The sequence below is a fragment of the Trachurus trachurus genome (assembly GCF_905171665.1).
Source record: "Trachurus trachurus genome assembly, chromosome: 9".
Lineage (NCBI taxonomy): Eukaryota > Metazoa > Chordata > Actinopteri > Carangiformes > Carangidae > Trachurus > Trachurus trachurus.
The window spans coordinates 1774115-1786507 of NC_139895.1; the positions used below are offsets into that span (position 1 = coordinate 1774115).

A 12393-nucleotide genomic window follows, 5' to 3' on the forward strand; every position below is an offset into this window, starting at 1 on the left:
GGTAGCTGAGGTAACCATGGTAACCACGGGAGCGATGGGAGCGAGGGCTTGAATATTCACATCACCCGGCCTGTGATGTAATAAGTCGGGTGAAATTAAAACGGCTTGTTTAGAGACACATTTTCTTACTATGGCAGTTTACAAAATGTTGACGTAGTTGTCAAAACTTACATTTAAGGGGTGAGGAGGCAAATACACATACTAAAGCTATGAAAAAGTGAGTTTTGCATAATATGTACCCTTTAAAATTCAGATTTCATATGTTTCTTAAAGGATCATTTCCGTTTTTTACAACCTGGACCTTATTTCTAGCATAAAATATGATCATTTACTCACCCAAATAACTTTGGTGTCATTTTGAGTCGTTTTGACGAAATTAGCTCCAGTGGAGCAGCGCGTATATCCGTATAATGTGAGAACACGGGGCAGGCTCTAAATAACACATTATCCGCCGCAAAACTCGTTCATTTCACCAATATTTTGTTCTGATAGGCTAGTGCTATTCCCCTCCGAGCCCGTGGTGGCATGTTATCAACATCCGGGGTCTGTAGGTTGACCTACTAACCTCTGACCTGGATGATGTCATCTCCGACCGCTGCCCGGAGCGGCTAACTTGCTAGCGCTAATGCTACGGTTGGTTTCTGCGTGTTTCTGACTTGTCAGAACAAAATGAGCAGCTGGATGAAGTTCAGCTTCCACAGGCTTCCTCTCCTCAACCTGGACTCACTAAAGCTCCGGCTAGTTGAGATAAAAATGGACCCGAATGCCGAAGCAGAATGATTATTATCAGAATGAGCCGCGCGGCGCTCAGAGATGACATCATCCAGGTCAGAGGTCAGTAGGTCAACCTACAGACCCCGGATGTTGATAACAGCTAACCCCGGACTCAGAGGGGAATAGCACTAGCCTATCAGAACTATATATTGGTGAAATGAACGAGTTTCGCCGCAGATAATGTGTTATTTAGAGGCTGCATTCTGCTGCCCTGTAGACTCCATTATACGGATATACGCGCCTCTCCACTGGGGCTAATTTCGTCAAAACGACTCCAAATGACACCAAAGTTTCTGGGTGAGTAAATGATCGTATTTTATGCTAGAAATAAGGTCCAGGTTGTAAAAAACTGAAATTATCCTTTAATATGCGGTTTGGTTGCTATAGTTTTGAAACCCATTTCATAAGCATAAATAGTAGACTAGTTTAATTTGGTGTTTGTGTAAGTATGTGGCTACAGCTTAGTGTGTAAGTCTTTATAGTCCATACTCTACAACTAGATCATTGAAATCATTCAAAGTCCTTGAATAAATAAGATGTATACACTGAAACATTCACACACTCGGCACCTGAAGCTCAAAGTGAAAACTGGAGATAAACAACAACCTCATCCGATCGTTGACTCGTTTGGAGGATCGACGCTCTTCCTCTGCACTTTTCTAGTCTGATGATGTCATTTCCTGTCTCTCCAGGATCACTAGAGGCTCCTCCCTCACCAGTGAAGGCCTCAGATGGTCGTCGACGGCAACCGAAATGGGGGTTTCCTAGCAACGCTCCACAGCTTCCTCCTTCCTTTTGTAGAGAAAAACTAAGGATTAACTGAAAAATCACGAACTCTTTTCTTTCTGTTTTTTAACCTTACAAAGTCGATATTTTGTCGGGCAGATTTTTTTGGACTAGCCTCTGGTCTCTCCACAGCGTAGACCTGGTTTTTCTTTTTGTTTTATTTTTTATCAAACTTGAACTTAAAGATGTATCAGTGTGGCTTTGAACAAAACAAAATCCAATATAATCTATATTTTGTCTAGTTTTATTTTCCAATAAGAAAACGGTATAAGGCTTAGCAGTCTTGAGTAAGAAAATCAGATATTATTATTATTATTATTTTGTTTATGATAATGTTTTAAAGCATGCGTCAGATTGTGTGTGTTGACTCTCAGTTACTTTTTTTTTTTTTTTTTTTTTTTGGCATAGAACTATTTTAATAGCGTCGGATGGAAAAGTCCTGTTTTACCGTCAGAGACAAACTGTTTTTTTTTTGTACTAAATCTGTGCTCGCTGGGTCTGTTTGTTGTTGATCTAATTTTACCTGTTTAGTCGCCATCTTGGAGGTGCAATGACGCGTTTATTGTTTTCTTTTTGGTTTGATGATAGTTCTAATTCCTGTATCTCTATAGTGATTCTTTAGTTTTTATGATGTAATGATGAATAAATGACGATTTATATTGCGTTGTCTAAAGCCAGATCTCTCTGTGGTCAAACACTTTGTGTCCTCCGCAGGATCGAACCTCCAGCCGACACCACGTTTCCCCGCCGCAACTTTCATACGAATTTTTAAAAAAAGCGGGAAAAACTATTTTCATACAGAGCGAAACTTAATTATTGTTGTTGTTGTTGTTGTAACTTTAGTTCCTCATTTCTACTTAACCTGCTTGTTTGTAGCGGACGTGCTAAGAGCTGGATAATGAAGTTATCGATCCTGTTAGCGCCATGCTAGCTTATCTTAGCTTAGCCGGCACGTTTAGCTTAAATACGCCAGTAAGCTAACGGGTGTTTGGTAGCGATAAAGATGCGCGTTACCTCAACTGCGTGTTAGCTGGTATGAATGTGGCGGTTGAAGTGTTTCTGTTAGCTGTACAGTTTGTGTGTTAGCCAAATGTTAGCACGAAAAATGTAGGTGGCTGATTTGTGTGTTAGCTTAGTTCGTACGAGTCGAGTGGCCGACGTCCGGACCGTTTGTGTGTGTTTAAGTTCACTGTTTAAAGCTGAACATGTTTTTTGGTGGTTGAACTGTTTCTGAGTGCTAGCTGGAGGCGTAGCTGTTAAAACGTGTGCTAATTTAACTTTTTTTTTTTGTGAAGTTCACTTTTCTTTAGACGGCAAAATAGAACAACGTTTACATTAGATTCCTCAGTAGAGAACTACCAGACAACCAAGAGCTGTTTTGTTTTAAAATTGATCGTCTCATTTCGTCTGGTCAACAGTCCAAAACCCAAAGACGTTTAACCATTTAGCTCAAGACATTACCAAAAAGATTTCCTGTCGATCGACCAATCGTCACAGCTCTACATTCAGTTTGTTGAATTTTGATAATGAATTTCTTAAAAACAATGTTAAACAGTCAAAAAAAAGGCTAATTTAGCCGTCACATCCTTTTATCTTGGGCTAGCTAGCTGACATGCTAACATCTGTGACTGTTGATGTAGTTCGAGAGCATGTCGGCCATTTTGTGAGGAATAAAAACAAAAACAAAGGAACTCTTTTTGAATTAACACGTTAACACCAATGAGAAGAAGCTACGAAGCTAATTTGATTAACTCCTTCAGTGTGAAAACATTACACAGAGCTAATTTAGCCTTATTATCCAGTTAGCTGGTTGAGCTACGTGGCTAGCAGACGGGGGCGGCGGCATCGGCGTTCGATTCCTTCGACACGGTGCAAATGTTCATTAGCTAAACATGTTACGAATGATCAGGTTAGAAAAACTGTGTTGTAGCTAAATGGCGCTAAATATTAGCTGGTTTACTGTGTTGCGTGAGTGTGTGTATGAGTGTGTGTTGGCTAAATGTCTGTGTGTTAATGCTGGATTACGCTTCTTGAACATGCATTTGTTTTTTGTTTTTTAATAGAATTAAAATTACTGAAAATTAAGATGCAAGTATTTTGATAATCAATTTATGACGTTGAATTTATTTTTTTTTGATAAAATGTGTCCTTTTTTCTGGTTTCCGTTTTGATAATCTTAATGTTTCCATATTTCCCGCGATCTTTGAACCCAACACTTTTGGTTTTGGGTTATCTAGCTATCCATCGGACAAAACAATGCGTTTGAAGACGTCGTCCGATTTTTTTTTTTTTTTTTTTTTGACACTTTTACAGACCAAAAATTGATGAATCAGTAAAATAAGTGACGGTCGTAGTTGAACTTTTCCGTATTTGTACAAACGTGTCTTTGAACGCAGCAGCCGGTAACCGGCGTCGGGATCTGCTTCTCCAATGTGCAGTTTTTCTCGTTTCCGTGTATTTTTTTTTTTTTTTTTTTTAACTTGTACAAATGTAAAAGTATGTTGTGTTTTCCTGGATCAACCAATCAGCTTCTTTAACTCGCTGTGATGTCATTTGAAAACCTGTAGCTCCACCCACTCTCACCTGTAACACACTTTTGTATAAATTCACACAGAGACATTTATATATTTGTAGAAGTTGTTGTTCCAGCCTTAACCCTGTGTGTTTATGTATGTGTGTGTGTGTGTGTGTTAGCAGCGGTGTGCGTTAGCCGTCGGGTGTGTGTGTGTTATTGTTGTTGATGTGAGACCGTGGGGGCGGAGTCATCTACTGATGTGAGTCTTTGTGCGAACACACAGGTGTTTGTATCTTTGCAGGTGTAATTCTCGTATGTTAGTTCGTTAGCATTGTTACCTGTCCCGTGTGTGTGTGTGTGTCAGCTGAACATGTGTCGGACCACAGAGAGGTTTGTCTGGCGTGGGGGGGGCGGGGGGGTGGAGTCAGTGGTTCTGCTGCTTGTATGTGTGATAACGACGACGATGATGACGATGATGGTGATGATGATAATGATGATAATAATGAGTTCTCCTGTACAGGGGTCTATTTAAATCTGTTAATCCAGTTCTGACTATTATTCAGTTTGTGATGACGTCATGTGACCGCGGCGGCGGCGATGACGTCATCACCACCGCGGCGGTCACATGTTGTTTTTCCTCCTGTTCGATGATGATGATGTTGTTTGATTCACATGTTTGTGTCTAAAAAAAACCAGAGAAGCTCAGTGTGTTTGTGTTTCTCAAGACTGCTAGGCTAACTCTCTCTCTCTCTCTCTTTGTCTCTCTGTCTCTCTGTCCGGGCGTTGCCGTGGTAACAAGTTGGCGGGTTTTTGTTTTGTTTTTGATGCCGCCGCCTCTTGTTCTGGCTCCACCCCCCCCTAACCCCTGACCCCACACCCCCTAAGATAAAAAAAATTAAAATGATTTAAAAAAGATCTTCCTAGTCCCGCCCACTTCCTCCTGAAAGGGGGCGGAGCCTTTTTGGTTTCATGGTTTCTGTTGTTTTGTTTTTTTTTTCTTTTTCTTTTTTTTTTTCTAATGGACACACGTCCGAACTGTAACCTGCAGATTTTTCTATTAGATTCTATTCACAGATAGAAGTTGTGTTTGAACCCGAGTCACGAGACTGTCAGTGGCCGAGGGAGAGGAGGAGGAGGAGGAGGAGGGGAGGAGGAAGATGATTAACATGAGGGCTAATAAACAGGCTCATTCTTTCTGACTGGCTGTGTTTTTATCTCTGATACAGAATCACTGCTGCAACATGTGTGTGTCTGTGTCTGTGTCTGTGTGTGTCAAATGTCCTGAAAAAGCTTCAGTTATCCTAGAAAATGATTTACTACATCAGCTACCAGAGCTCTGTTTGCCGTTTTCAGACCTCACTGAGGATTTATTTTCTGTGTTCTATGATAAATTCATAGGAATTAAGAGATTATTGCATAACTTAGAGCCATAGACTGTACATCTTTATAGGGATACGCCAACTTTTTTTTTCGTGTCTTGCCTCACTCCCGAGTCCATGACCAGCAGATAGACGCCATCCTTTCGACTGTGCGTGCAGTAACCATGGAGATAGAGCCGTATCGCCCGTAATTAGCTTAGCTCAAACGCTGGAAGTGTATAGGTGGTTCCAGGGTGCCATTCCGAAGGGCCGCCACTCCGAACGTTTACTTTAATTTGTCGGAATGCCGACCCTTAATTATTTATGGGAAAAGGGTGCCATTACGAACCTGAAAAAATCTTGAATGGTTTACGGCACGGAGTAAATCCAGCTTAATTGCGGTGGTAGCGTAGTGGTCAGAGCATCTGCTTTTGACGCGGTGGATCAGGGTTCGACTCCCGGGGGAGATACATATTAACTGCGATTTTATTGGCCTCTACCTAACCTTTTTACTAAACTTAACCAACTCCTTTCTACATTGCCTAAACCTAACCAAAGCACAGAGCAAGGACATTTATTTTCAGCAGGAGTGCCGCGGCTGCATCAGACCATGGATGTAATGCATCAGACTCGCACCTGGGTGAAACTTTGGAGGGGGAGGGGCCGGTCGGGCGCTGTCCCCGCGGCGCGTCGTGTCAAGCCGGGCAGGAAGTCAAACCACGAGAGAATCCGGTCAATTTTCAAAATAAAACACATTCGGAACGGCGGCCCCTCGGGAAGTTCGAAATGACGGACCTTCGGGAATTTTCGGACTGGCAGACCGTCGGAATGGCGGTCCTTCGGAATGGCGGTCGCCCCCCGTATAGGTAGTGTTAGCCTGCCTCCTACCTAAAGTCGCTAATTAGCTTAGCTCAAACACTGGAAGTGTATGGGTAGTGTTAGCCTGCCTCCACCTAAAGTCGCTAATTAGCTTAGCTCAAACGCTGGAAGTGTATGGGTAGTGTTAGCCTGCCTCCTACCTAAAGTCGCTAATTAGCTTAGCTCAAACACTGGAAGTGTATGGGTAGTGTTAGCCTGCCTCCACCTAAAGTCGTCAGAGAAACTCTTCAGCAACTCTAAATGGAAACCGGCGGGCCGATCTTCGTCTCAGAGCTGACAAAACTCTCCGGTAAGGCATCTTGAGCGGTCAAATGCCACTAACGGGACCAGATCGGTCAAAACGGAGGGTTCAAGCAAAGACGCTTTATTTTGGTTCAAGCTAGCTACATCGAGGGTAGGTTAGCTTCCTGTTTCAAAGTAAAAGCACAAATTCTATCGTCATGGTTTTCTGTATGTAAAGGGCAACGGGTGTTTTATTTTGTGAAAGTAACCGGAAGTGCGTTGGTCACAACGGCTAGCTTGAGTAGCGCCAAAATTGTAAACAGCTGGTATTTAGACAAATTAACGACACACTGCTGATCTAAACAGCTACTTTCTCACCTAAACATGTTTGAAATGTGGATAAAGTGATGTATTTACAGAGTTTAGAGCTAAGATGAAATCAGCTTCTGACTGCTGATTTCGGCTCGGGTAGGAGGCAGGCTAACACTACCTATACACTTCCAGTGTTTGAGCTAAGCTAATTACGGGCGATACGGCTCTATCTCCCTTGTTACTGCACGCACAGTGGAAAGGATGGTGTCTATCTGCTGGTCATGGACTCGGGAGTGAGGCAAGACATGAAAAAAAAAAATGTTGGCGTATCCCTTTAAACCAAACTTCTGGGGGTGGGAGAGGAAGAAACATAGAAACAAAAAATGTAGGCCTACAAAATAAGGTACAACTGTTGAAAAGAAGACTTCTCCAAAGCATGAACGGGACAGAGGATGTAGAATAACACAGCATGTTGTGGTGTCCTGACATGAGAAGTGGTGGGATGTATCATTTATTCATGTTCCCAGAGGCAGATGGTCCGACCGACGGTGTGATGTCATCTGTCATTAAGACATTAGGCTACTGTAATCACACACACACACACACACACACACACACACACACACACACACACACAGACTCATCCTGGCTCTGCAGCTCAGAGTTTTTACCAGAGGTTCAAGAAAGAGTCAAACTTTTATTTTGGCGGGATCATAAAGAGAGGCCGACAGAGAGAATAAGAGACCTTTATTGTGAAAGAGACGAAGGGAGTTAAGACTGAAGACTCCACTGTTACTGGCAGAGTGTGTCTATGTGTGTGTGTGTGTGTGTGTTGTGGTTTGCAGCAAAGTGCCGGTGGTCATAAAGTACAGGAAAGAGCTCAGTAAATACAGATGAACTCTGTGTGTGTGTGTGTGTGTGTGTGTGTGTGTGTGTGTGTGTGTGTGTGTGTGTGTGTGTGTGTGTGTGTGTGTGTGTGTGTGTGTGTGTGTGTGTGTGTGTGTGCACCTGATTAAAGATTAAAGTGATGGTGATCTGGATCAAGTCCAAATGTTCCCATGAAGCTCAGCAGGGACCAATAAACTACCCCCCCCCCCCCCCCCTCCTCCACCTCCACCCCCCAGTTCAGATTTGTTGCCTCTATCCGATGTTTCCATGACCCATCTCTGATTCCTGTATTCACTCGGAAGTAACGGTCGCCATGGGAACTCAATTCGGAAAAAGTCTCCATGTAGGCTACTGTAAGTGAACGGGAGTCAAAGTTTTATTTCTAATGTGAGTGAATAGTGTGATGATAAAACTCTCTGAGCTTCTACCTGTTTAAAACACCACGGTTCATGAAGAGAAACCAGCAGTTTGTTGTCAAACTATTGTACAATAAAACTCCTTAGAATCCGTAACCATAGAGAGTCCAGGTGGCGTAGTGACGTCACCACATATGGCACCCTTAGATCTGTAGTCCGCAGAGCGTCTTCACACTAAATACATTCTTCTGTTGCCGTTTTACCATAAACTGCACTTTCTTGGCATGAAACGTGGACAAGTTGTGAGCTGCACATTCACCACGCTATGAGATAATAACACAACGTTACCACACAGAGTTGTTTTAGAGGGAAATGCAGAGACTGTTGATGAAAAACTGTCCCTGAAGGCAACGTGCATCAGAGGTTTTGCATGAATTTCCCTCTAAAACAACTCTGTGTGGTAACGTTGTGTTATTATCTCATAGCGTGGTGAATGTGCAGGTCACAACTTGTCCACCAGAGCGTTGTGGAGTTGTTGGATTGTGTATTTGATGAGTTTGATGAGGGAAACCAAGAAATCCCATAATGAGCCTCCGTAGCGTAGCTCTGAGCAGCTCACGGCTCTGCTCCGCCGTTCTAAAAACAGCTTGCACCGACAATTAAAGGTAACGAACCTACTGCTATGACTATAGGGATTATGGCAAAGTACAGATACACGTGTAAAAAAATACTCTGGTAAAAGTAGAAGTACTGATTCAACTCCTTTACTCAAGTAAAAGTAAGAAAGTACAGGCTCTGAAATGTACTTTCAAAGTAAAAGTAAAAATTAATTTTTGCCGTTAATGAAACCTACATCATTTGATAATTTTGTTAAACAAAAAAAGTTCAGACAGAATAATAAAGATTGAACTGACCAGAGGCAGTGTTTCCCAACGTTTGGGCCGCCACAGACCTCACAAAATAATAATAATAGCCTAATAATAATAATAATATTTAAACAGCGTTTCACCACCTCTCATCTCTGCCGTCAGTCCACCTGTCTCTTGCACTTTGCCGCTCGTAAACGGTAAATGCGCTATATCGTGCTGATTGTACAGTGTTCAAATTACTACCGAGCTGTCCCTCTTTCCCTCTCTAGTTCGTCACGTCTTTTACAGGTATGCTTTTACGTCGTGTCAAAAAAAAAAAAAAAAAAGTAACCAGGATTCTTACGGATCCTTAAAAAGTCTTAAAAGGCATTGAATTCATTAATCTAAAAACAAGGCCTTAATTGGCATTAAAATGTCTTAAATCAATTTTTCAAACGTCTTAAAAAAATAGTCTCAAATCTCAAAATAATTGGTAACATTCTGACATAGAGAAGTTAGTGGCGGCCGTCAACGCTAAATTTCTTACCACCACCAGCTCCCAAATCTTTTTTCCCCCAATTATTCATGTAGCAGTCACTTTACCTTGGATCACATAGGAAAGTGGGTAAAATTGTCCGTAACCCTATTATGTAATAGATGTGGTGCCCTTTTTTTGTTTTTTTTGCATTTGTGTTTATTATGAAGTCGGTCTTAAATTTCATTTCAAGTGGCTTTAAAAACGTCTTAAAAAGTCTTAAATTTAAGTTGGCTTAAGCTGTAGGAACCCTGAGGGAGTCAGGTGGCGTCACACTGAACGCCTCTGGTAGCGGTTTCACACGGCCACAGTTCGGTGCTGTCTGGAGAACCAGCAGCTTTCACACCAATTTAAGTGGAACCAAGGTGGGAGGACGTCATTCCGCATCACACAGATGGAAGTAAACACAGCAACGGCTCTTTCCTAAACAGCATACTACCGTAATACTTTATTAAGTTTTAATATTTTTTCATGTGAGAAAGTAACTGTTTAGATCCCAAATATACGGCCAGTTTATCCAAACGATGGCTGTTTAGAAGTTTGCTCCGATGTTTTTCGGAGAAGTGAAGCTCCACAGCGACCGGGACATCACAGAGACAGCAGCCGGTCTGCAGAGCTGCTCGGCCGGCCAACCTCCGTCCTCATCCCGGGGGAGAAAACCATCGCTAATTAACTTACCCACAGGTTTTTAGAGGTTTACCACCGGCTGGTTAAATAATTTTTAGGAGATAAATGTTGGTCTCAGTGATGAAATCTAACAGCTGTGTCAGTAGCATTAGTTAGTCTGAATGTAAAGTGAAGCTTCCTGTGTGTAACGTTATTGGACAGCAGAGCAGCGCTGCCTCAGGGCTCTGTATGTACAGAAATCACCACATTTACAAAAATAAATAAATGTTTTACAATGAACACATCAGTCTGCATTAAGTTTTATTTTACTAAGCTACTGTTCATAACATGGTTACGGTTTCCTGCTGCTTTCCTGCTCGTCCTAAGTGACTCGCCCACTGATGATGTCACGGTTCGCAAGGAAAAACCAACTATTTTTTGGTTCCGCTGCGAACCGACTTTTCAGGTTCTGAACCAATTATTTTTTCAGTCTTTGAAAAAATAATGGCTCCAACAGTTTAGATGTTGTTAGGCCAAATAAACTTTGTTGTGTTGTGTTGCGTTTTTTAACGGTCACGTCACCTCGTCATCACAGACGTGTTGTGTTCTCACCTGCAGCTGCTGCTTCGTCATGTGATGCTGCTGACGTCATTAAAGGGACAACGAGGAGTTTCTATTTGGTTATAAAAAAGTCTCATATTAATGTGGATGAATCTACGTTACCACTTGTTAATGGTCCATTTTAGATAAATCTATAGTTTTGTCTCTATGGTTATTTTGTTATTATTAGTGGTGGTGGAAATGCTGGGCGAGCCGACCAGCGTTTCTTTACTTTCGGTTTCGTGGCGAGTCATGAGAATAACGCCGCCGAATCTCCGTTTATGGTGGGAACTACGACGGTATGTGATCGTCTTCCAACCTCTGACTTTAATTCTTGATGAATGAAAACATGAGTCTGTCTTGCACCGGTCAAAGAATTTCACGGTGCGGAGGCTCATAAATGTAGTGTGAAAACACTTCACTTTAACAAAACTCCTCGTTGTCCCTGTAAATAGTTATATCTTCCGACAGCAATCACTTCTATAGAGTGTTTGGTCTGAAACACGGGTCTGTCAGTCACTCTACTCTGCTGTAAGCCGAGGAGAAAACGTCTTGTATCCTACCACCTTTATCCAATGAGGAGAGAGAACGGCATAAAGGGGCGGTCCTCTCTGTGTGTGCAGCCAAGGGATGGGACTGACACGGCCGGACCTCAAGCCTCCAACTGCTCAGTGTGCGCCACAAGTTTGAGCTCATGTAAACATGACGATGTGCCGTGTGTCTTTCGACCTCTGATATGTGTGTTAGGCTGTGTGTGACTGACTGTATGTGTGTGGTGGATTGTAGAAACTGAATTGCCCTGCGGGGATCAATAAAGTCTCCTGTACCTGTACCTGTACCTGTTGTCATGATGGAAACATGATGCTCTGACAGTGCTACGTGCACCATAATAAATCCATGGTATGGACCAGAGAAAAAACAATCGTAGGCTATGTAAACGTAGGCGAATACTATGAGCTGAAAAATGAAACAATGTGTCATTTTTGCACCAGTTTGTGTGCGTGTCCAAGTGTGCGTGTGTGTGTGTGTGCGCCCGTGCGCTTCTGTTTAGGGCGGTGGGTAGGGGCACAAAAAAAATCTTTGCACCGGGGCCTCTCACCATGATGTTACGCCTGTGACTCTTACTCAAGTACTGGGGTCAAGTACTCAGGGTTCCTACAGCTTAAGCCAACTTAAATTTAAGACTTTTTAAGACGTTTTTAAAGCCACTTGAAATGAAATTTAAGACCGACTTCATAATAAACACAAATGCAAAAAAAACAAAAAAAACCGTCACCACATCTATTACATAGGGTTAGGGACAATTTTACCCCCTTTCCTATGTGGTCCAAGGTAAAGTGACTGCTACATGAATGATTGGGGGGAAAAAACAGATTTGGGAGCTGGTGGCGGTGAGAAATTTAGCGTTGACGGCCGCCACTAACTTCTCTATGTCAGAATGTTACCAATTATTTTGAGATTTGAGACTAATTATAATCATAAAATACCACTCACCATGTGTTAACATTTTTAAGACCTTTGAAAAATTGATTGAAGACATTTTAATGCCAATTAAGGCCTTGTTTTTAGATGAATGAATTCAATGCCTTTTAAGACTTTTTAAGGATCCGTAAGAACCCTGGTACTCTGTCCATCTCTGGATGCTGCTGACGTCACTAACGCTGAGTGAGTTGATGATGAGGATGAAGAGCGACGTGAGAAAATAAAAAAGGTT

At 42.2% G+C, this 12393-nt stretch overlaps 1 protein-coding gene across 4 annotated transcripts in view; it reads left to right on the forward strand.

Annotated features, from left to right (window-relative positions):
• The window catches only part of LOC310991345 (far upstream element-binding protein 3-like), a 41700-nt gene extending 36602 nt beyond the window's left edge, over positions 1-5098 (forward strand). For all 4 annotated transcript variants that reach the window (XM_083979022.1, XM_083979023.1, XM_083979024.1 and 1 more), the window contains exon 18: positions 1467-5098. In XM_083979022.1, coding sequence (XP_083835148.1) covers positions 1467-1475 — 9 coding nt within the window. In that variant the 3' untranslated portion in view covers positions 1476-5098. The remainder of the gene's footprint in view (positions 1-1466) is intronic.
• Positions 5099-12393: the final 7295 nt, after the last annotated feature.